Source organism: Bombus vosnesenskii, unplaced genomic scaffold, assembly GCF_011952255.1.
Source record: "Bombus vosnesenskii isolate JDL3184/JDL3185 unplaced genomic scaffold, Bvos_JDL3184-5_v1.1 scf7180000013316, whole genome shotgun sequence".
Taxonomy (NCBI): domain Eukaryota; kingdom Metazoa; phylum Arthropoda; class Insecta; order Hymenoptera; family Apidae; genus Bombus; species Bombus vosnesenskii.
The window spans coordinates 993070-1018383 of record NW_022882962.1 but is presented as its reverse complement, the minus strand read 5'-3'; the positions used below and the strand labels follow the sequence as shown (position 1 = coordinate 1018383).

At 37.2% G+C, this 25314-nt stretch overlaps 3 protein-coding genes across 6 annotated transcripts in view; 2 read left to right on the top strand and 1 right to left on the bottom strand.

The window, feature by feature from the left end:
• The first annotated feature begins 33 nt into the window (after positions 1 to 33).
• On the top strand, positions 34 to 2632 carry LOC117235463 (zinc finger protein 346-like). Of its 2 annotated transcripts, none has more exons than XM_033497505.1 (6): positions 34 to 308; positions 611 to 807; positions 980 to 1118; positions 1193 to 1222; positions 2199 to 2338; positions 2409 to 2632. In XM_033497505.1, exons 2-6 carry the CDS (start codon positions 619 to 621, stop codon positions 2574 to 2576), a joined length of 666 nt encoding a protein of 221 aa, XP_033353396.1. In that variant the 5' UTR covers positions 34 to 308; positions 611 to 618; the 3' UTR covers positions 2577 to 2632. The 2 variants fall into 2 exon arrangements, with proteins under 2 accessions (XP_033353396.1, XP_033353395.1); XM_033497504.1 differs by lacking the exon at positions 34 to 308 and adding an exon at positions 352 to 501.
• Positions 2590 to 7478, bottom strand: LOC117235462 (dynein regulatory complex protein 1). Of its 3 annotated transcripts, none has more exons than XM_033497500.1 (11): positions 7270 to 7475; positions 6106 to 6214; positions 5599 to 5949; positions 5129 to 5526; positions 4838 to 5054; positions 4653 to 4779; positions 4366 to 4580; positions 4144 to 4292; positions 3838 to 4058; positions 3287 to 3666; positions 2590 to 3213 (listed from the first exon to the last, which is right to left on the bottom strand). In XM_033497500.1, the coding sequence occupies exons 1-11, from the start codon at positions 7398 to 7400 to the stop codon at positions 3190 to 3192; spliced, it is 2322 nt and encodes a 773-aa protein (XP_033353391.1). In that variant the 5' UTR covers positions 7401 to 7475; the 3' UTR covers positions 2590 to 3189. The 3 variants fall into 3 exon arrangements, with proteins under 3 accessions (XP_033353391.1, XP_033353393.1, XP_033353392.1); XM_033497502.1 differs by having other exon boundaries at positions 6106 to 6210; positions 7270 to 7471; XM_033497501.1 differs by having other exon boundaries at positions 2930 to 3213; positions 3287 to 3663; positions 7270 to 7478.
• A 2118-nt stretch (positions 7479 to 9596) lies between these two features.
• Positions 9597 to 25314, top strand: part of LOC117235599 (protein split ends) — a 117149-nt gene continuing 101431 nt past the window's right edge. The window contains exon 1 of the mRNA XM_033497782.1: positions 9597 to 11509. Coding sequence (XP_033353673.1) covers positions 11427 to 11509 — 83 coding nt within the window. The 5' untranslated portion in view covers positions 9597 to 11426. The remainder of the gene's footprint in view (positions 11510 to 25314) is intronic.

Genomic DNA, 25314 nt, shown 5'->3' with positions numbered 1-25314 from the left:
TTAGTTTACAATACAATTACTAAACGCGCCTTAAGTGACGACATTCTAGGAACTCTTGGGGCCTATCAAATGTAATATTGAACCACTAATAGAGAAACTGCTACTACCCGAATATAATGTTCCTAAAAAAAGCAGGCAACCAACTCGAGAATTTGTATCAAAAGTGTTAAAGAGATAACCCATTTATAAACTTTATAAACATTGCTGCCCTCTAAGTATTTTTCGAAATTCATTAAGAAAATATAAAGTTTAATACAGAAACTAAACAGTGGTGTATCTGATTCCGATATACAAAGTTCAACAGATAGGTACGCTTTATATAATATATAATTCAATAATTTATATGTATATGTATATGTATATGTTACAATATTAGTTCTTTTGATAATAATCCATAATGTTAATAATAATAACCTCTATTTGAAATTAATATATCTCGTACACACCTATTGTAACTTTAAAAAGAAGTATAACCGTTTCAATTTCAGCACAATATAACAGGTGACCATAACTTTTAATTCCTATATTATCGTAAAATAAAATTTGAACTTGATAACAATTTAATTTTAATTTATTGATAAATTCGCTGATTTCTATATGAAACTTTTAGTTCCAAAAATGGCTGTATCGTCAGAAAGCGTAATAAGTCCTGGCCTGAATGATCCAGTAACCAAAGCAGTAGTAGATAATATAATGGGAAATTTACCTACAAAGAAACCCCCTGTTCGATGTGATGATTGTGATCTTTCATTTACCAGTCAAACAGTATTAGATACACATTTACAAGGAGCGCGTCATGCTAAACAGGTTTGTGCAAGTAAAGCAACGAATCGTACTATACTACTATAAGACACTTAAATACAGACACGAAAAGTTGAAGTATGAGGTAACACACATGCAATAAAAAGAATCATTTATGAATTTTAAAACGTATATAAAACAACATCAGATCAGATAGAGACATATGCTTGTTTTACAGATTAGATCCAAAAATATAATGGCATCTCTTGAAGAAACCAAAGTAGCATTTACAAAAGACGAAGAAACAAATGGATTGAAATGCAATGTGTGTAATGTGTGTCTAAACTCAATACAACAACTTCAAACACATTTAAATGGTATATTACAAAGTAAGATTTATTTCATACCTTTGTATGTTTTTAACGTATTAAATAAATTTTATTTTCTATAGGGAGCCGGCACAAAAAGAAAGCTATGAGAGGTAATACACGTTATATGGTACGAAAGCCGCTACCATATGGGCTTAAATGTAGTCGCACTTTGTGTATGGATAAAGTAATAGAAAAGAATGTTGCTGTACTAATTTATTCTTTATTGTTATTTACATTTGCATGCTTAACACTGCTGCTTACTTTTGCTTTCCACTTGTTTTTATGAACTAATAGAGACTTAATTCTGCCTAAAAGCTTTCATTTGCCAATCAATATGGAAATGCTTGGTGATACTTTCATGTTCGTTATAATTTATACATCATAATTTGGTATTTATTATTAGTTATTTATTTATTATGTTTGTTATATACTACCAAATTGAAATTGTATATTTATTGTTTATTACTGATTTGTCTTTGAGTATATCGCCACAAAATAATAACGTGATAACGAGTTGATTAGTTACATATTATAATTAATAAAATTAACATTGTTTACAAAATAATTTGGCTCCTTTTCAGTTTCACTGTATCCCTTTCAGTAATATATAATGTGCAAATGCATTTTGCTATTTCTTACATTTCTCTTTTACTCCTATCCTTAACTTTCTTCTATAAAACAATAATTTTGAATAATCCAGTGTTTAAATCATAATAGAATTAAAATCAATTATTAGTTTCTTGTACAAAACCATTTATTAACTACATTTCGTTTATGTTCAATAGCAGGTATAAATTGTAATACCTTTCCCAATTATGTAACACAAATGAAAAATCAAAAATTTTTATGAGAAAATTTACATAATATATTATAAATACATTTTTTTTATTTTGAAGAGGTAAAATTTGCTACACACATACATATACACATCATTAAAATCTTACGGTGGTCTTTTGTTAATAATGTTTGTATTAATGGTTGCTTTTTCTATGGCATGAATGTAGTGTTCAAGCTGATTTATTATCACATATAACCGCTTCAGCGGTTGTGATACATAGATAGTGTTGATCGCACATTGATGCTTAGGTGGGTGGACTGACAAAGATGTTGGTAGTTCAGTGACATCTGCAACTATGAATATCCAAGAAAACACTGTGTCTAAAGGCGTATCGCTTTCATGCAGCATGTGTAATAAAATCTTCAATTCTCAGATGCAATACAATGTGGTATGTTATCGGTAATAAGGTAAATAAATATTACTAACCTTTTAATGATATAATTTATGTTTAATTGTAGCATATAACATCGAAAAAGCATACTGGTAAATTAAAACAAGCTAGGACTCAAAAGAAAAAAAGATTTTTACCATATTGGAAAAAACCTAAGCCTGGTGTAAATCCTAAGAATTTCGTTCAATCGCTATCGAACAATTTTGTACCAGGGGGTTTCACGAATCAGACATAGGAAAATAACGTAATAAGATGAATATCTCTATTTTAATACTCATATGAATTATTTAAGTACATGTTTTATTCTTTCCAAGAAGAATAATTCATTCCAAGTAGGATCATGATTCTTTAAACGTCGAAATTAATTTGATACTTAAATTTTGAACATTAAGTGACATTCACATATACGAATAAGTAAATACACAATGTTATATATAATTTTGTAATTCACGAACATTGGAGGCTCTGCCACGTTAAGATATAAACTTTTCTCTTTGCACTATTTCTTCAGGATATAATATAAATATACATATAATTGAAACACAATTAGTTCAATTGGAAATCACATGTAAATTTTTGTCAGATGTATTTAATAATTAAGGAAAGTTTTAAAAACAAATTGTACAAAGTGCCGATGTTGCATTAAAAACTAAGATACGTTTGAAAGATTGACATTGTATTTGATATTAGATAAAATAGCGCAAGAAGATACCGATGTAATGTATGAATGTATATATGTTCATTTAAAAATGAATGGAAAAATATATAATGTTGTAAGTAATAATAATTAATAATTTTTTATTAATCCTACAACATAAAAATTTTGTTATCGAAATTCCGTTTTCTTTTCAATGCGTTATGGTAGTTTCAGGCTGAAATTCAGATATACGTAATGTAAACCTAAGTTAACAAGGAAATATTTCATTTATATTATTTTAGCATTACCTGTGTGGTATACTTGCTTAATAAACGACGCATTTCTGCATTCTGTTTTCGTAACGATTGCGTCTCAGCATTTAATTGATGCCTTTCCTTTAGCACTTCATAGTACTTTTTAAGACCAATCAATAGATTATCCCATAGTCTTTCTTTATCTTTCGGAAAAATATTCCTATATCGTTCCCAAAAATCAGTTATATCGTCGTCCGTTATATTACGTGATATCGTGACTTTCTCTTTAATTACTTTTTTATCAGGTGATACCTCTTTCTTAACGAACTCGTATCTTTCCACAAATTCTTTTAACGCACTTGAGACAAATTCAGTTTCAATTGTCAACAAATGGCCTTTATCGCAGGTTAATGATCGTTTTGGTTCGCCATCTGCTAGAAGAATAAAAACTAATATACGCAATTGTAGTAACATAATAACAACAATTGTAGTAACAACAATAACAACAAGATTAATAAATAACAGAAGGAAATAAATTGAGTAGCTATTTTGATAAATTGGTAATATTGAGAAAAAATTTGAATAGATCAATTTCAGTTACGCACTGTCAGTAACTTCGATAATGCCTTCAGATACACAAGTCGATACAACTTCTGTATTAACAGGCGGTGTTTCGGTCGAAGAAACGCTTCTATTCATAACAATGTCACTTTCATGACCATCATCGTGTAGTTTTTCACAACAAAGTACTTCTTCCATAGCTGCCACTAACTTAGCTTCTTTCGTATTAAGTGTATCGCTGCCACAAACATCAGAAATAGTGGCTCTGAAATGTTTATTATTGATATATTTTATTACAGTTAACGTCAATTTTATGACTTTCCTTTTAAGATCAACGATATATCACGTACAGGGACGAAGAACTTTCCGTAATTTCTGCAGACTGTCCACAAACACTCGGTGTGCTTATAGTTTTAACCGTACACGTGGGACAATATGCATACGGTAAGAAAAAATTCAATAAAAATTGAAGTTCTTCTTCGGCTGTAATTTTTAGAGCCTAAAAATTCAATTATGTTTATAACTAACTTATAACAACACGATAATGATATTATTTATATGGAAAACATCACCTCAAATGCTTTATCCAATCGAATCAATAGCTTATCCTCTTCTGTGTAATCGGAGAGTAAATTCTTCAAAGTGTCTTCGATAAGGTAATCACAGTGTTCGGAAATTAGTTTAAGAATATGATTTAATAAGCGTCGTTCTAAATTAATTTCTTCTAAGATAGTCGTTGGTTTATATGATTTAGATATTGTTTTTCGTTTTTTGGCTTCCTCTTGTTCTTGAACGAAGATCAAAGAACTTTGCAGATCGTCTGATTTTTTAAATAAATCATTCTTTAAGTAAATTTTACCTGCTTTCAAGGCACACATCGCTCCGCAATACGACGGTAATTCTTCCTTTTTCAATAACTTTACCTCCGGTGGTTGCCACTCCATTATTAACAATTGTTCGTGTATAATTCTATCTGCCGTTAAAATCTGAAATATGCAATCACCGAACGAGACTATTCCCATTAATTACAGATTGTTATCGTACCTTATCGACTAATTCGTTCGCAGTTTCGATATTCATGTCCCAAATTTGCATGTACTTTTTATCGTTGATGACTGTGAGATGGTTCGACTTTTCTTCCAAGTCTAATATAGCTGTATGCGACTTTAGTATTTGATTCGTGATCTTTTGAATTTCCGTCCTGGTCGACTCTTCCAGTGCTGTGTAAGTCTTCCTTAAATTATTAATAACATCCTGAAGCCTGAAACGTAAATAGACCCGTTCGGCTCACTCGACTGAAATTATCAGGACGAGTAATTTAACGTTGGCACGCACTTGTTAATTTTTCTTTTCTGTTGATTCTTTACGATAGTATTCTCTTCGTCTCGCCGTTTCAGCACCGCATAATTATAATCCAATTTCTCGGTATTCATCATACAGAAGGCTTTCATATTCTGTATCTCTTGTTGAAGGTTCTGTATCTCTAACTCAAACATAATCTTTTGTTTCCTAAACTCTTCTTGATGCTGTATCATCGCTTTCTGCATTTCCTCTTCATACTCGCGCATTACCTCCTTCCTTTTTTTCCTCGCGTTGAATGTATCGTCATTGAGCTGCTTAAATAATACATTCCACTTTTCCAAAGAAGATTCCAAAAGTATTTTCCGCTCCATTTCGATGACACTTTCGATCAATTCTACCTCTCGGCGATAAGCTTTGCTCATTATTCGTATCTAAAGAAAACATTTCGCATGTATCGGTTGGAAATGTATAAAACAAAAGGCTTCGAGACGCCTATTACTCACTTGGTTTTCCATCCTTTCGATAAGCAAATCAATCTCCTCGTTCTGTTTATTTACATCCTCGGCGTACTGTAGATCAGCGTTATCAAGTTCTTGTTTCAATTCCGCGATCAACGCGTCCTTCTTCTCTAAGATTTCCAGACACTTGGCATTTTGACTCTCCAACTCTTCGTGAATATCCAACGGATGTTTCGATGCAAGTATAACAGGCCATTTTTCCGTAATCTCGCGATATTTCTCCGTGCATTTTTTATCTTCCTCCTCGAGTACCTCCAATAATCTTTCTCTCTTCTCTCGCATCTCTTTTCGTCTTTGCAGTTCCTTCGCGTCACTCGCCACTCTGATGCCTGTAACCTACATCACGTGATAAAACATCGTTCGTTAACTCGCGATTCTTACGTCCAAGCAATTATGAGTTATCATCCTAATTGGTTACTTGTTGACTCGAGAGAGTTTCAAGTGTATTTTCTTGAAAAATAATTATTTGCGATTCGAATCGCACATACATACCACTTCATCGCCTTCTGCGGCTAATTTGTCCAAGGCTTCTATGCTATCGAGTATTTGCTTCTCGATAGGAGTTATTTCCTCGATTTCTTCATCTTGATCTTTTATCTGTCTAACATCGGAATAGTGTTAATTCTTTTCACTCTCTGAAGCGGTATCTATGAGATAGATATACTTTTTCTATCTCTGCTATCGGGATTACGAATGAAAAATGCGTGTTCCTCGATATTTCGAAAATTAAAGCTAGATCGTTTATACGCATAGGCTGCGTATCTTTTAACGAACGATTTAACTATATAAGTAGCTTTTCAGTGTATCAATCTGTTCGAAACATATATGAGAGAGATAAAACGTATATCGATTATTTTTCACGCCTGTTTCTACAAATTGTTAATCCTTGTGTATGTACATTTTTTAATACATTTTAATATATCAATATATTTGTTAAAGTAAAACGTAAAAAATGTAGATACGTACATCTAGGAATTTTTAATTAAAATCCTCCGGTAATTTCAAGTTTTTAATTTAGATTCTAGTTGTTGTATTTTTAATTTAGACCCTTCGATAATGTTCAAAATTATAAGATTATGTAACATTTCAGCTAATTATGTATATTATGTTCTGTATTTTTAATTAGCCTTTGGTTGTCAAATCACCGTAGATGTACAAATGTATGTAAATACACTGCATCATCTGTTCTCATTGTAAGCAGCATGAAAAGATTTTGTGTAATTATGCAAAAATTATTCGCAACTATTGTCCGGCGTTCCTTAAATTTTCTGCGTTTTCATGGCCTTTGTTACATGGCATTGTAGACATAAGAAAATTAAATCGAAATATACTAACCTACAACTATTCCGCTTTACCAGTAAATTTAACCGATGTACGACCAGTTTTAGATTGCTGATCGCAACCGATGCCGCTGCCTAACAGTTTTATATATTATCTGACATCTAATTAGTTATTTAATGATTAGCCAAATAAGACAAGGTAACAATTGATTTACAATTCTGCCCACATCTACATACATACGCTCAGAATATATGAAAATACGATCGAGTTCATTGTTATTTATTATCTTTCTTCTACTATCGTTGAAAGAAAATGTATGGTATTAATATATTTACTATATAAGATACTTTTATTGAAATGTTATACGACCCTTACTTATCTCGTGCTTGTATACGTCGTTGTATACGAAGTCTGCGTGCCAACTTCCGCTCGTTTGCATCGTATGATAAAATAGATGGTTCTTCTGTATGTACTGTAATTTCTGAACGTTTATCTTGCAATGACATGTTTCTTTTACTTAGATGCACGATAATATACGTGAAAAAATATATGACTAAGATTGAAATTAAGAGATTAATACTCATATATCTTAAATTACTTCGTATGAATATTAAAAATAGACATACTGCGAAAAAGGTTAGATATTATGGATGTATAAGAACTGATAACCAAAGATTGCAATTACGTGCTTACATAGAATAAACAATTTTGTTTGTTCGATATGAAATTATTTTACTCGTGCTTATTGTTGGTAGGTAATAAGTTTGTAATATTTATCTCTCCTACAGGTGGCACTGAGTGTACGACTGTAAGATAATTATTAGATTGCTTCATTGGAGGTTGTCGCCACCGTCACTTATGCCGTCTTATGCAATTAAAAAAACAATATGTCTCGATAAATAAAAGATAAATAAAAGATATATATATAACGCAAACAAAGATATAGTTCTAAAATAATCCAATCGAGGTTCGGTAAATTATACGTCGCAAAATCAAATTGCAAGTATACCAAAATACAAATCCATTGTTATCGACATTTTTCACATTATTCATTCTAACACTTTAATTGCTCTTGCAGTATTTAATTTTTGCACTACTGCTTTAGTAATTAAACTAGTATCTTGTACAAAATTTAAACTTCAGGAGTTTAATCTACGCTGTTTATCACTATCCATTTGAGGTAAAGAAATATAAAAAAGTAAAATATTTAATATTTTTACATGAATCTCTTATTGTTTCATTGTATTTTATTCGTTAGTCATTATAAATATATATTTATATCGAGACATTAAAAATAAGTGAAAGATTTAAGACGTAAATTATATAGAAAAAAATTATAATAAATATATGGTATTATAATGTAAACTCATAAAGTCTTATTTAGCAATATAATTTGTGAAAAGCCCTCATAATATTTTATTGTACTACAATACCATTTACAATTTAATACAGAGAATATCTTTATGTATAGGTATATGGGTACTGTACGTTAGAAGGTGCCTATAAATCACCGGTACAGAACACGCAATAGGCGTTTCTCGTTCAAAGCGTTCTCAACTACAAAACAGTCGTGAAACTGCCTTCGTTTTCGGACGAAGCAATTCGAGTGCGACGGAAATCGCTTTCTCTAGCCTCGATGACGTACTTTAACCGACAAACGGATGTTTGATATTGTCGCCAATAGAGTTAATGTCATACGAACGAACCGTTGCGAAGCATTAAAAGAAGGTACGACACGTAAAAGACAAACGAACGATACGTCTCGTGAATTCGCAGCACTAGATCGACGCCATGAATCTACGACTTCGACGCGATTTTAGCGGAAACAAGATGGAGCATGGCCAGGTCTGGCTCGATGCACTCCGGTGCCTTATACCGCTTCAAAACGCATTATTCCCCTATCTCGATTGAACTTTGAATACGATACTAGCAAAAATAAGTGATAATTCAGTGAAATTAAATATATACGATTAGAAATACAACGCCCAAAGAACGTACATAAATTTTCGATATCATTTTGGTATTCTACGTTTATATGTCTTACGCGGTAATTAACGTTATTTATAAAAATTGCATCGCAGCGTGACCTCTATAACTTGTTAAATTAGCGTATTCGAAAGAAATAAAATTCCTCGTTACATCATGTCCCGTTCCATGATTCGTGTCTAAACTTTGCCTGTATCGTAGATAAAATAGCATCGCGATATCAAACAAAATAGAAGTGTGTATACATAAATTTTTTATATCGTAACTCGTATGTATTCTGTATCCAAGGTATTCGTATACAAAGACTGTTCATGTTTGAACTAGAAAATATTTTAATAGGTTGTACACAGCATCGAACCGACGCGTTTGTTTGATCGTTACTTCCTTGATTAGAGAGCACGTCACAAGAGTTAAGTACTTTTATTTTCGTAATAATCCGATTTTCCGTCTTTATTCTTGGTAGAAAGTACCGATGCCCCGGGTAATTGGCTGCCCCTAAACCGGCCCTGGTGAGAGCGGAATGGAAAGAGAGAAAGAGATAGAGAGCGTGGAACAAAGATGGCGGATGAGTGGCGTCGGCGGAGGAGGCACAAGGTAGGAGGAAGAAGACGAAGAGATTACGGAGTAGGAAGAGAAGAGAAGAGAGGAGAAAAGAGGATAGAGGAGAACACGGGGTGCGGGACGATTCGCCAGCGGAGAATGGGGGAAAAGAGGCGAAGTGAAGAGACGAGAGGAGAGGAAGAGACGGTGAGGGACGACGCGCGGCTCGGGGGTTCGGGTTAGCTCGTTCGACCCGTTATCCCTTCTCTCCTGGAGACCCGAGTTCTCTCTCCCTACCTGTCCTTGCTTCGATTCGAACGAGTCCCTCCAACTCTCTCCCCTACGGGGATGTACGAAAAGTTTCCCCCACCATGGGTACACTTCACCGGCTGGCGTGCGACGATCGCGATTGCAAGTCGCTGCTTTTCGAGGTAGACTCGTTTCGTTCCCCTACGTGGTATCCCCCACCACACAGCCAACAGCGATACTAGCCAGCGAGCCATACTACGCTCCCGCCACGGTGACGTCACTCTGAGTAGTGTAGTGCAGTGAGAAGGAGCGAAGCCAGCTCCATCCGCGTTACATGGCCCGAGTGAACGAAGCGAGTGCGTTTAAGACGTACATATACAAGCGTGCATCGTAGCGATCGAGTTGCACTAATAGTACCATTAATTTTCTCGATCAATGCACGTTATGTGACACGGCGAGTTGTGTACGATCGCGAGAAAAAAGATAGAGGAAACCGCGCCTCACTTTTACTAACGAAATATATCTGACGTGTTATACCATTAACGAGGTACCAAGCGGTGATGATACAGTGATGTGAAAGAAGCGACTACGCGCGTTAGTGAAGTCATAGAAAAGAAATCAAAGTAAGAGGAAAGAGGAAAAGGAATATAGTGTGTCGTGTGCGCGGTGAAAAGAAAAAAGTTGCACGTTCTAATATTCGCCAGGAAGAAAACATCAACGATTCTATCCGTTGGTGGATCGATTGTTTTCTTTTTTTTTTTTTTTTCAAGTGGGGTTTTACGCGAGAGTTTGGAAGCGTATCTGGAAAGGCTCTGTTTGTTGATCGGTGTACGATATCAAGAAAACGACGGTTGAATATCATCAAGGCAGATCGACGCGAGTGTAATAATGCTTGGCAAATATGCGCTGGGATGTATCGCCCGCGCATTGTGCCCGGTGTGCTTAGTGTGACGTGTGATTAACCGCCTTTCTTCATACGCGATTCAGTGGTATACGATGTGGTGTTCGGCGACGGTTCTGATCCTTCTAGCCGTTGCCATCAGTGGTGTCCACTATCGAGGTTCTTCCTCCACTTCTTCGTGGTCGTCGTGGTTGTTGTCGTCGCCGTCGTCGTGGTTGTTGTCGTCACCGTCATCGTCGTCGTCGTTGTCATCGTCATCATCGTTGTCGTGGTTGTCGGCGTCGTTGTCGTGGTTGTCGTCAGCGTACGTAGCGACGCAAAAATTTGATCGCGAAATCTCCGTAGCCACCCTGTTTTGTTGGCCGATCGTTCTACGGCGCTGCCCTGACGACAGCACTCATCGTGCTTGGGGTCACCACCTTCCGGCTAGTGACTAGTGATAATCTGTTTGTTGCCAGTGATTAAATTGGGAGTGTCGAAGTGGGAGGAAGCTCCTTCCTTCGTCGTGGAATACGCGTAACGTAACGGTTTCTTTGCTTCTTGTCGCGTGTGTGTCGCGAGCTACACGCGAGAAAGTTTTTTCTTCTCGATCCAAATAAGAAAAATTGTGCCGTCAAATCCGAATCGATTATTTACTTATTGATTTCGTGGCGAAACGAGCAAACAACGATTCGAAAAGAAAGTCGGCAAAGAGAAAAAGAGAGGTTTCCTTTGGCCGACCTGGTGGCGGTATTGAATATCGGTGGTGTGTGGTGAGAGTGTGCTGTGATTAGCGTCGGGCGAAGTTGTGTGTCGTTGTACAGTGCCGCCAAACGATACCACAACATCCGATCCCAAATGAAGAGTTCGGAGCAAAATGGTTAGAGAGACACGTCACCTGTGGGTTGGAAATCTGCCGGAAAACATCCGAGAGGATCGCATACGAGAGCATTTCAAACGGTAAGCGTATCTTTATTTCCTTTGTATCTTCCTTCTAACAAAGCCTATCTTACATAACTACATATATAATATATGTCTCCATGTACATACGCACTAACAATTCGATTCGACGAAGTCCAAGCCACACCGTTTTGTTCTTTCTACCTATATAGCTAGCTTATAGTTTATATGATAGCGTGCATGGAACTTGGATCTTATTTTTTCGTTTACCTTCTCGACATAACTGTGTGTATCCGTCGATACGAAAGGACAAGAGTCTCGCAGCGTTAATGCGAGATTTACGAACCTTCTCATCGAAATATTTCTTGTTTGCCCATTAATCCTCCCCAGTCCAGTGTAACGAACTGACCGAAAAAAGAAATACACAGTGATCCTGTGCATACATTTAAGGGGGGGGGGGAGTAGACTGTCTTTGTTGTTACTGCAGTTTGGGCACGGTCAACGATAATTTCATCGAAAATTTGCGACTGTACGGTCGTGCCTTCGTAACGTTTGCCAGGCTTTAGAACGGTCGGTTCTAGCCAAGCCGGAATCTCTAACAACGTTGTATATATGTATATGTATGTACGATATTTCATGGCCGATAAACCAGAGAAATGTCGCGCGAATCTGTTTGTTACTTATTATTTTGTTTACACGTTCGTGTAACAAAGGAGCGGTATTATCTGTTTGATAAAATCGGAATTCAGGAACACGCGTAAGGTGTATTGGCTCGATGTTTTTAACTCTGTACGTAGATCGAGGATCCTGCACGCGTATGTACACACCCACACCTTACGTACACACGCATACACGGCGTGCGTTATACGAAGAAGAGCCTTGGCTCTGTCTCTTCTCTCGTAGCGTGAGCGCGCCGTCATTTGTTTTTTCCCCGAAGTAATAATAGCTGAGGACAGCCATTTTGAGAGCTCGCAGCGGCACGAAGTTATTGTTCGACAGTGGCACTCAAACCGTGGATCCACTAGGCACGCCTTTCGCGCGTCTAGAAAAGAAAGCGCCCGAATAACTTGACAATCTATTACAAGCCATTTCGTTTACTTCCTAATTTCAAAATTATTATCACTGTTATTACATATCGTTCAACTTTTCCTTTTTATTAGGTTTTACTTAAAAACCATAAAACCTTAAAGTATTTTGTTGAATGATCGAAGTAAATTTCCGATTTAATATTTTGACAAATATATTAATAGGTTCTATATGTTATCGTGATTGAAATAAAAAGATTATAATATATAATATCCTATTAGGGAGGACTTATCTTTATTCTTTCAGTTTACCACGATAAACTATCGCACGGACCTGAAAAATTTTCTTTTACCGGTATGATCGTAATTTTGTCGACTTGAAAAATACTTATTATTTGCGACCGGGTATCGTTCGTAATTTTATAGATATTCGTTAAATGTACTAAAAAATAATACGGATAATACACACTACGTTTATGAATTGTTTCGGTTGTATCCAGTTTCGTACGGATGTATTTGATTTATGTTATGCCGTTAAAAATATCCACAACCTTATACGCGCATTTACTACACATATAGAACAATATCGTATAATACACAAAATAAGAATGCACCTGAAATGCAGGCAGAATAGTTAAAGAGCAGAGATCGGAGTAGGAAAACAGAAGTGAAAACTAACGGTGACGTGGCGCAGTGGCGCTCAATTTTCGGATACCCAAAAGCTTGAGATAAGTACAATGTACGTTATTTTACTGTAAATAATTTCACAAAACTGACAAAGTTATTCTTATTATTATCAATTTTGCCACGTACGATCGAACGATTTATTAATTTAGAAAAATAGGTCTTATAAATCGCATTTGATACATTTATTATATTATGTACTACGTACAATACTAGTTGGAACACAATGTAGTACTACGAGTTTTAATTATTTTGCTTAATTATTTATATTATTATTCATTAAGAATTTTATTGACCAGTTACGTAAACGACGAAAATCGTCTCTATTCATAGTTACATCACGAGTCCTTTCACATTTGGAGGTTGTAACTATTCTAAGATACACAAGATACCCATAAACATTGAAAAAGAAATGTCAAGGATGTTTCTGTAAGTTCATAGTTTCTTTGAGCTCGAACGCATTTTCGAAAGCAGAATATTTAACTTTGTATCGATTAGGTGGCGTGATGTAATATTATCTGACTTCCAGTAGTAAAAGAATAGAAGATATTCCCCTATTTCTAGGAAAATGAATTTCTCATGATTTCGTTATGGATTCTAGTCCTGTTGTGCTATTAATTTTTCTTTTCTAAATGCACACGTTGTTGAATATTTATATTACTAGCGATGCTGCATTTTACATCCTAGCTGGTGATACATACATATTTGGTCTGTTCACTAGCTCTGTTCTTACGGTCGTCTACCATGCGTTATAGCCTTTAAGGTTCGTCCTTAAAATGGCGGGTGGCGTCGTTACGCCGTTGACCGTCTGTTTCTCTAAACGTGCGATAGACAATGGAATAATATATGTTAGAATATAATTCCGAATGTCTTTTCTTTTTTGTACTTCAATGTTAAAATGTGTATGCGACCATAGTTTTATTATCGCATTATTTATAATTTTTCATTTTATTTGTAATGTTAGTTTCTTTTTCCACGATGATCTTATAAGAGATATATTTATAAGTGTACGTAGAGAAGTATGCCTTTTTTGTTCTATAATATGATTTTTCCGATAGTTAAAAATTGATTTTATGTTTGTTGATTTCATGTATGATTTTATGTTTATATTTTATGGTTAAGAATATGCAGGCAATAAAAACTTTATATGTGAGAAATAATTAAAAATTTTAATATTCAGTGTTCATAAGGATTTATTTTCTTCTGAATTTTATACCTCGTGTGACTGTAACTCCAGACGAGCTTGATATCTCACAGAAAAACACGAAGTAGATTCATGTTTTCGCTATGATATGTGATTACTCGAGGTACTTTCTGTTATTAAACGACTCCAAATACTTGTATTAAATATTTTCGTGTACATGTACAATTAGCTGCATGTATGTAATAATCACTTTAAATTTTATCTCATCCATTTTTCGCAACGTAAGTTTTATGAACTCTTTTTTAACTATGCGTTACAACACCAATTTAGGACAACACCAACGAAAATGAGGAATCTAGCAGATCTTAAGCATGCTTGTTACCCTACGTGGACCGTGCATGAAGTCAGAGATCTCGATTCTGAAAATGTGTTTTGAAACGCACATCCGGTACATTCTTATGCGCACGGCATGTGCATCGTATTCGTGTAATGCGTTCTACCTACTTACCGAAACGTAAATTTCCCTCTTATATACACGCATGGCACATGATATACCTTCGAATTTCTGTGCGTTCGCTATAAGCGAGATATAACTGTATCCATCGAGTGTGCATACGTATATATGGTTGTGCACAAGTAATATGCACACGTATCGCGTTTGCAATTTATGGTCACACGGAGATAAGAGTATGCGCAGCATTCATATACATGTATATGTATATACGCACTCAACCTGCGAGATCGTGTGCACGTTAGATTATATTTACAATTTGTATGTGCGCGCTCGCGCGTATGTATACATGCATGATGGGTCGATGTATTGACAAAGTGTTTGAGAATGTGTGCGCGCGCGCACGCGTACATGTATGTATGTATGTGGGGGTTGCCGGCGTATTTTGTTATATTGATCGCGCGTGGTCGACCACCTCCCCTTCTCCAGCGCAACTCTGCCCCATCTCTCCCCACCCCACACCGTACCGCGCCCCTGCACCCCATGCTCACCCCACCTTTCCTCTGCGCCTCGTCCTCGTGTTCCACTCGACGTCACCCATCCGAAAACCTTCGACTCTCCGACAACCTCCAGTCACACGTATTTTCATGTGTTAGTGCACCTATGATGATATACGACGATCTGTCACAAATATGTATCCGAGTTATATATCCTCTATGTACACGGGGATTCGGTTTTCTGTATGAGTGTTTGTTCCTTATAGCAGCAATCGAATTCCTTGTTTCTTCGGCGGACCGTTCCTTAAGACTTAAGTAAATCATGTATTTTACATGATATCCCGAAAACGAATTGTTTGTCGTGAAACGCACGAGACGTGATTCGTCGATAATGCAGATAATTAATAGGATCGATATAAATTCAGAATATACTTGGGAGCGGGGTATATTTTAGATAATTTTTTATTTAGCTAAACCGAAGTTTCTTTAAAAAAAAAAAAAGTAACGTGAAAGATTCAACGCTCCACTCGATATCAACTCCTACGTACTTACATAAATGTATACACGAGGTCGAAGATCGAACAATTAATCGGAACGTTCTCTTGACGCATTGCGCCGTTGAGACGTGGTTAATTGCATTCTGAATTCCATAATATAATCATGTTGACGCTAAGAAAATCTCATTTTTTTACTTTATCATGTTTTCGTTGTATATATTTAATTTCTGTTATATTTTCTCGCATTACTACAACTTTATACACGTACAAGTGTTCTCTGATTTATTTTAATCTCCATTAAGGAGATAATCATTTCGATCATTTTCGTTTTTTATATGAAACGCGTGGCGTTTCTTTTGCAATAATTGCTTTAATATTCGCGTGTAAACTATCGATAGGCATTCGTGCTAAAGACAGAGCCACAAAACTATAACATAATTTTTCCTAGATTCGTGATGTTCTGCCGTAAACGAATTTTAAGATTTCAAATATTGAGGTCTTCTTGATGAACACCTGCACGAAGAAGTCGATACCGCCAAATTTCTTCATCCGTCGACCCTGTTACGGTATCTGGCAAGCGGCCGGCATTGCGTTTCAAACCGAAACGACTACGTTGCCTTCTCCTTCGCGTCTCGGAGCGTGTCTCTCGTTTCGCGCCGTTGCCACGTCTGTACCGGTCGTTTACGTGTTGTTGGCCTGGCAACGTCGCATCCTTTACCCTCTTGCACACTAAAGCGACTGAGTTGGCAGCTTGGTAAACGGAGCACTCCGTATACTTGCCTCGATCATCGTTCTGCGAACTCGTACACTGGTTGGTCGCTCCTCCGCTGTTCATCCGATTCTGATACAGAGGGTTTTTGCTTTAAAGTGTCGGCAAAATTTGTTTGTTTTTCAAAGCTACTATACTAATTTGTGGCAGTTGTTCGTAAAACTACGATAGTGTCTCGTACTCTATCACTTTGTCATGAGATATGTAGCTTCGTGTGTGAATGGCAAATGCTAGTGCTAGCTAAACTACATGCATACTGTGTATATTTGTTATTTACGATTTAAGAATGTGAACAAAAGTCAAAATAAGATTGTAATGATAACATCCTGATATACATTTAGTAACAATATATATTGCTTTTTATGTGCTCGTTTCCGTCCCACCTTTTTATCATAAAATCTTTGAACGATGATTTCCTTTTATATGTTATGTCGTGTTCGTAGATACGTTATAATTGCTAAGTCTACGATTAACACTATGCTCAATATCGGGGAGTAGTCATTCTTTGGTATGATAAGGAAGTGAATCATCTGGTCGTTGTTATTAACTGAAATAATTTATGAAGATGTCAAGCGTCTTTGTTACGTATATATGTATATAATAATCCGTTATAACAAGGTATACGTATCGTACATGTGTAATATTTATTGTAGATGCATGCATGCATACATACGTATGCATATATATATATATAGGTGGATGTATCTACATGTACACGACTCGTATGTTTTCCAAGGGCTCTTGGCCACATAGAACACACGACTGACTTTCACCAGCAAAGACGCCGAGTTCGGGAAGGAGGTAGACGGCTATGACTCGTTCCAAAAATATCGGCTGAAACTTGCAGCGATTGATTCCCAACGCTTTCTTATTACTGACGATACGAATTCTATGCGAACGTTTGTTGTTTTTCATATACTACCGTATTTGAGGTAGCGGGGAATCTATAAACAAGCATTCTTGGTAAAATATTTAAGAAATAACTATGTCGTTAAGAGCATCGTCGATATTTGTTTAATTTCAGAAATATTTTTTATAAGAATTATTTGACACAAAACGTCGAATTAAAAATTGTAGCGTTGAAATAAATTTTATTAGCGCAAATTCTTATTTAGCGAATTTGAAAGATTTTTATATAAGTATAGTTCTTAAAATTATAGAAATTTCTATGGCAATATTTTGCAAAATATGATTGGAATTCCTTGTAAGCATAGTTTCTATAATGTGAGCGACCAAGTCTACAAGTATATCACGATTCAAGTTATTTAATTTTGTACACTATATAATTGAAAACTACCTTTTAGTAGATAATTGAATTTCAAGAATCTCCTGCAAATCGTTCTTTCTGCATGCATCGTTCAGTAGCATAAAATCGAATGGAACGAGTATACCGTTCAGTGACCCTGTTTAATAGTTGTTAAACGTGAGTGCCCTCATTTTTCTTTAAAGTATGCAGCATTCACAAATAACGGTATAATATATTTTTAGCATTGCTTTATCATTCCATAAGAGTATTGATAAACGATAGCGCAATGGCAATTACACGATCTTTATGGGAGAAAACTAAAAAATATCTTTCAAGGGAGATCTTACGTAAGAAATATTTTCAATTACATTTCTATAATATTTTTTAGGATTTTACGAATTACATTTCTTTTCTTGGGTGCTGAGTATTTGTCTTTTACGATTCTGTACCCTTATGACTCGTACAAAAGTAGTCGCGTAACCGAAACACCTGCCTGCAGAACTTTCTTTTCCTCTTCCCTTCGCGGAATGTCGAACTTTTTGTTCCATTGTTTGATATTAATAGAATGTTTTATGAACTTCGGGGCAACGTTGACATGTTCAATACGAAATAACAGCTATTCCCATGAGATAAATATCCGAACAGAGTAATTCCTCTATTTTTATGGCAACTTTTGGTAATGGACGCAATGGTTTTTGCAGTCACGTACCGTGCCACGGAAACGTGCTCGAGTGACCCAGAGGGCTCACGAGGAATTGTAGATCTGGAATCGATAGAGTTTGCAGCGACGTTGCCAGCAGTGCGCATCACCATCAAATTGGCAACGTCGCTTCATCTTGGGGCCAGTCAGAACGTGCGTTTTTTGTAGATTTCAAGGCCCTACCTTTCGGATTCAAAAATAATCCCTCCCCGCAGATCTTATGCCATCATAATTGTATCGCACACATTACATGTTCAAGATATTTGTGTTGTCATACTTTTGTCGTAAACATAGGCTTCGTTTTCGTTTTTCTGCCTGGAACTGGTGCATTTTACGAGTTTCCTTATCGTAATTATTGGGCGATCGTGTATTCTGTACCGTTACATATGTTATGCAATATACTTATGAATAATTTTTTGTTAGAGATCGAAAGATATAAAACCAACGTATTAATATAATAGGCCGAAAAAGTCTTTGTCGATGATAGAATAAAAACACGTTTTCTTTTGTTTATTTAATCTTAAGAGGACGTTGTTCGAAGGATGTACCATAGAACGATCTTACGTGTTCGCGACAAATAGATACTGTCTATAGAAAACGAAGAATTGCACAATTTTTTTCATATTTCTACGCCCCTTGCATTATTTAGTATGCGTTGTTACAAATATATTTTGTATTTTTTCAATGAAGATCGCCATGGGATGAAAAATTATGGACAGTTGTGGTTCTTGTACGACATATCTAATGCAAAATTAATGCATAACGGAGCCACGAGGTTAGTACGTGTATGAAGAAAGAACAAAGGACTCTTTCTCAGTACATTCAGTTGATATTTTTTAAGCATGGAATAAGTAGAGCGAGGCTCCGTTTGAAACGCCTCGAGGGGCCCGGTAATCTGAGATCCGGAACCAGCCCAAGACATCCGGACTAGGGTAGGGCCCAAGTTCTCAGGGACAAAGGGAATTGCCATAATAGATCCGTCAGGCGCAGGCAAACACCTTTTCACTGGTAAAAGCACGCGTCCCGACATCGATTTCTTCCAAGCACGTATAAAATAACTGTTCGATAGATGCAACTAAACGTATCTCCCAATAATAAAAATCCAAGCTTTCCGTCAAGCTACGACAAAACATGTTTATCTTTGACAGCTGTAACAACGTATAGCGTTTCGCAAGAAAAACTCACGTAACATCGATTTCCATTACGATGCGAATAGACTTCAAGTTCAATTCTTCTACCGTTGAGGCGCGACTAAATTCTTCGTTACAGTCGTTCTTCCCATAGAAAATTTCTTAAACATACATATGCGATTGTTATAACTACTAAATTTCAACGATATTAAATGTTATCATAAATAGTAAGTTATTCCGCGTTACTCTTTGTTCTTCCCAATTTTACGAAGCCACGATTAATTACAAGCTTCGAAAGCTATGTCCAAAGATCCTGGATACGGGTTTAGTGTGAGCTTAGCCAGATTCTGGTAGGTAGGTAGGTAGATAGGTAGGTAGGCAGACAGACAGGCAGGCAGGCAAGCAAGCAAGCAAGCAAGATAGGCCGGCAGGCAGGCAGGCAAGCTGTACCGACATGGTACACCAGTTCAAGTTGGCAACGTTGCACGTTGTTGGTAAAACTGGCAACGGCGCACGGCTATTATGTAACACCCGGCAACGTCGCTGGGATACACCGAGGGGCGCCGGGAGTGAATATCGGTGGGGAGAATAGGGGCGATGGGGAGAGCCAGAAGGTGGGCGGTTAGGGAAGCGGCGAAGGGAAGGGCGAGAAAGGAGGGAGCATTATATACGGTAGGGAGAAGGCGTACATACACGCCAAGGTCCCCACCCTTCGGTTTGCTGCTGCGTCACACGAGGCATTGCAACCCCTTGTCCATATAGCGTATATACACGTATATATATACGTCTAACGTTCGAGAAAACCACCTTATAGCGAGGAGAACCCTCGAAAATGGGGCTTCGAGAAACGGCCGTTCCAGAAAATATAACATCTCACGCATCGAATCTTTGCCACGTTAACGAAATTTTGTTTTTCGTTTCGACGAACTTGGACCTCCAAATCACCGGATCATACTACAAGCCAGCTTATATCGTTAGAAAGGAAACGATCGACTTTAACGTACAAAGTAATTAAAAGCGGCGATTAACATAGTGTCAGAGTATCTATATACTCGGTAAAAATGAAACTTGCTTGCCGGAGAAAATGTATACGGACACGGATGATAACAAAATAGAATAGAAATAATGTAATGAGCCATTTGCGATGCATGCATGTTAGTGGTTACGTCACTAGTCTAATTAGGATCGTTTCTAGAACAGAGAAAATCGCATGCGTTTCGTTTCGAGAGAGTGTATACGATCCTGTGATTACTATATAATATCTAACGAAATTCCAGCTGGATCATCGTTCACGTTGGCTTTGTTTAGTCCTAATAAATCGATTGGTCAACTAGCAGCGATTTCTCGATTCTTTCTTTCCAATCGATGTATATGCAGTTCGTTAGTTGGAAAGTTCTTTGCATAATACGTATATGCAAATGGAAAGATGTTGTGTCAAAGTGAAACAAGCTGCCGCTTAAGAGAAAGCGCGTAAAAACGGGCAAAACGTTGCTAACAAACCTTATAGATGCGTTAAAGATTCATCGGTAACTAGAAACTGCTAGAAGAGAAACGGAGGTATAAGCTGTAGAAATTTTCTAAAAGGATTACAGGTACAATCTTCTTAACAAAAGGTAAAATTCCTATTGTAAGCTTCTGAAAAGGTGATCATTTCGTCGTTATTAAGACACAATAGGGCGTTCTCGTTTCTACCTGAAACACGAAATATTCGAAAATTGATATACCAGTTAAGGATTAACATCGTCCGCAACGGAAACAAGAACGTTAGCCAGGTGTATTCGAAATTGCAGACAAAATTATCGCGGTTAAACATAGATTTCGAAGCATCGATTTTCTATCGAGGACGCGAAGCTACGTCACGTTTCTTCGCATATTAATGGGACAACGGTCTAGAGACGGCGTTCTCCTCGACCGACCACCAGTAAGCAACGTTCTCATTTATGCGTTTTTATTGTCTATTTAAACCTGAATACGATGTTAGCCGTTAGCCTTGTGACACGATCGAAGCTAGTACAATCCTATGAACTACGATATGCGATTATTATTTAGCGGTGTAATGTAACTCGGAAAGACAATATTTCGTTTTAAAAGCACAGGAATATCGTGTTTCGGTATCGTGTCTCCACGGTTTCTTACCTATTCGAGGATCGATTTGCTTTCCCGGTTTCGCGCTCCGAGTTACACAATTTCGTCAAGGAATCTAGATTCATTCAGAGAAGTTTCGCAATTACACGCGTGCGTATGCATGTTTAGAGAAAGCGAAATAAGACAGCCCACGCTTCTCGGGTGGTATAGGTACACCGAGCGTTAACAGAAACTTCATCGTTTCTCTCTTGTCATTCATAAATTACGGTGCTTAAACTAAAAGCAAATTAAAACGTTACGTCTCGATGGAACGAATTCTTCCGTCCCAATTTACAGCCGTTATTGCCAACCTTTTTATGAATTTATGTCTGTCTCGTTAACACAGACCGAACGATACATATTACGAACTCGAAATTGCATATAGCTGAACGAGGATACGATGCACGAAAACTGATCTATATCGAAAATGTTTAGACAATTGTACAGCGAACCAGGAGTAAAGGAACTCGGATCGCGTATTAACTAATTCAACAATGTGGACATTTTAATCCTTGTCTTTATTCCCAATGTTAATTTGCTCGAGTTACGTAACGCCTATATCCTGCGAATGAGTAGGCCTCGAGCGTCGTTAATTATTTAAGGAGCTATATACAAAAGAATTATTTACTATCCTAGTTAATAATTTCATCGTTTGTCCTCGACACGAGGAAACATCGTTTACCCATTGTCTTTTTACATGACGTATTTTTTAAGTACTTACACGATCTTGCAGTAACTAAAAATCACTTCGAGAAATATTTCCAACATTTTTGCCCTTTACTTATGAAATGACCCGATGATAAAGCGTTCGAGGGTTCATTCTTATTGCTCTATCGTTGGATAGCCCGAGAAAAAAGTAGAGGAAGAAGGACATTCGAGGTTCAAAAACGCAAGCAGCAATTAGCAGGCACGGAGCGAGACAAATCGAGAGGCCGCCTCTTCCTGCAGCGTTTTTAGGCCGGTCGTCTACGTCTGTTGTTTTGTAGTTCAACGACTCCTTTGCGAGTGCCTCTGCCACCTCCGCACTCGCTGCTGCCTCCGCTGCCTTTCGTTCACCTTCTCATTGTCGAGGCCTCTTTGTATACGGAGAAACCAACGAATAGAACGAAGCTGCGGGCACTTATGTATGATCGAATGGTTGCTGCGGAATAACCGCGTGGATACGGAAGAAAGTGTACAACCGGGCCCTCGAACGATAAATATTCATAAGGAGCGCCGGTGTAGGACTACCGTGTCGCCCAAGCCTGTACGCGTCTAACGAGAGAAACTCTCAGCGTGGATCCTTGTTCTAGTTGGAAAAGGCCGATGTTTGTAGGAAGCCGATCGCTAAACGATAAAGTTAAATTAATCGTCGACTACTATTTCGCATACGAATATCTTACGAATTCTTCTCATTCGAGCTACACGATATTCGTGTACGAACAAGCACATATAGATATTCTGTTATAAAATATATATCTAAAAGTTTGGATGAAAAGCTGTGCGTGTGCGAATGGAAACAAAATGAATACTATAGGTATCATCCATGAGATTCGATACACGTATCGACTCGTTTTGTAACAGATCGTTAAACTCGTTGAAAAATGCTGATATTATATTATTATATCACTCGTATTATCATTTTTAACGATCGTATAATCTTTAGCAGGTGGCACGCGGTGCTTCTTATAGAGTGTTTCTATTATCGTTTTTAATACGTAGCTTTATAGATAGTATGCTAATGTAATAGTACATATTTAAGCATATTACACATATTATACGCAAAACGGCATGTTTATACGGATTATTACCTTACGCCCATACGTGTACGTAAACTTACAGCGTTAACGAGTAAAGTATGCTAATACTAATTTAAGTTACATACGTATATCGCGATAGAATGTTCTTCTTCTTTCTGCACTTTACGACGAGAACGAAGAATTTACGACGCTTTACAACGTACGAATCTCATTGACACCGCGTTTAGTTCACAATTAGTCTACTACGTTTCTGAGCACGTATCGCCTACATAAATAACTTAGATTTCTCTTTGTTCGCCCATTTCCGTAGCTGGTGCGCGCATACAGTTTTTCCATCGCGATCCGAAGAGCAGAACGCTGAGATTTCTAATTCGCTAAATTAGAAATGCTTTACGCCGGTGGGATGACTTAGGGGTCAACTCTCGACGACGACCGATCCTTTCGTGCTGCTTGCTAGCCTCCCATACAGAGTCCTCTTTCCTTCCTTCTTCTCCGTCGTACTCTGCCTCGTAAAGGTTAAATGAGTCTGGCACATCGAGAGAGAGCGAGTCGAGAAGCAGGCAACAGAGATAGAAGGAGGCTTGGCGCGGAAGGCAAAATGAGACAGAAAGAGAGGGAGATAGAGGAAGAGAGAAAGACGATGATCGTAATAACCCTCCTCCACCTGCAACGGCTTTTGCTATGTATTACTTCTATATAGAATAGTCGTCGCTCCTCTGTATGTATCCTTCGCGTTCGTACACGTACACACTGCGATATACAGCCAGAGGTTGGTGTACACGTACAAAGGCAGCATTTTGCTGTACACTCACCTTTCGGTCGTGTATATCGGTACAGAAGCTTTCCTGGCTCGACTGAACGAGCGTCGTTCCTACTACCGGCTGGCCGTGACACACTTATTCCATCGGCAAGAGAGCAAAGTGGCAGCCATCACGAAAATCTCGCCGTTTTTCGATCGACCATGTTCACCATCCGCTCCTCGGGCCCCGTGAAAACCCTGATTTATTCTGCAACGCGTTTACCATACACTTGGAAGTCTTTCGGGGTAATGACGGAAAACGGGGAACGCTCTCAATGGAAGGAATAATGCCCGCGCGGAAATAGGAAAATATAAGTTCGATCGAATATTCCACGCTATATGTACGCGTTCCCTTTTCCTCTTTTTTTTTTTTTTTTTTTTTTTTTGTACCAACTAGAAGAATCGTCGATAGCCATCGAGGCAAGAAGCGTCGCTTTTATATCGTATTTTTTCGACACTTTAATGTACAGGAATTTGGTTTAGGTTTGGAGATGTAATAGATTTCGTTGGAATTTTATCTCGAACGATATATCTGTAAACGTCGTGTTAACGATACGCGAAAGAACATTTTCGTTCGTTAGTTTTCCTTCGCATAATGCGTTTAATTGTTTGCAAATGAAGGAGCATTTAACTAAATAGAGTACTTGTTTCTCTTTGCAGGTAATTGAACAAAGCTATTTTTAGAATTAAACAACTAAAAGCTTTTCATTCTTACGACGAATACCGCTATATTTAATTTTAACCTCTATTCGTATATGGCGATATGGTTACAGTTAAGTAACATAACCTCAAATTCACGTGAGTCATCTATTAGTCTAGGTTAAAAAAGAAAAAACCTAGTACTATAAAAGGCGCCTGTTCTATACGGATCTCACGAGGCGTATCGTATCCGATAAACGTGCATATATCCGGCTCTCAAGGCGTCGATTTATCGAGGTGTCGTGACATTTCTGTTTCGTTCGAGTTTTGCTTTTACTCTGTCGAGTATACGTACAAGCACGGCGTGTACCGATACAGATTTTCAAAGCCGGATCATTTTCGGTTACCAATAGGAGAAACG

What these genes read in the sequence shown, in the direction of transcription:
- LOC117235463 (XM_033497505.1), top strand. Translation starts at nt 619, where the DNA reads ATGGCTGTATCGTCAGAAAGCGTAATAAGTCCTGGCCTGAATGATCCA. An exon ending in CAAAAAGAAAGCTATGAGAG is followed by an intron (nt 1,223 to 2,198) that starts GTAATACACGTT and finishes ATTGATGCTTAG; the next exon opens with GTGGGTGGACTGACAAAGAT. An exon ending in CTCAGATGCAATACAATGTG is followed by an intron (nt 2,339 to 2,408) that starts GTATGTTATCGG and finishes GTTTAATTGTAG; the next exon opens with CATATAACATCGAAAAAGCA.
- LOC117235462 (XM_033497501.1), bottom strand. Translation starts at nt 7,478, where the DNA reads ATGAGTATTAATCTCTTAATTTCAATCTTAGTCATATATTTTTTCACG. An exon ending in CCGCAGAAGGCGATGAAGTG is followed by an intron (nt 5,950 to 6,105) that starts GTATGTATGTGC and finishes CACGTGATGTAG; the next exon opens with GTTACAGGCATCAGAGTGGC. An exon ending in ACGGAAAGTTCTTCGTCCCT is followed by an intron (nt 4,059 to 4,143) that starts GTACGTGATATA and finishes TAAACATTTCAG; the next exon opens with AGCCACTATTTCTGATGTTT.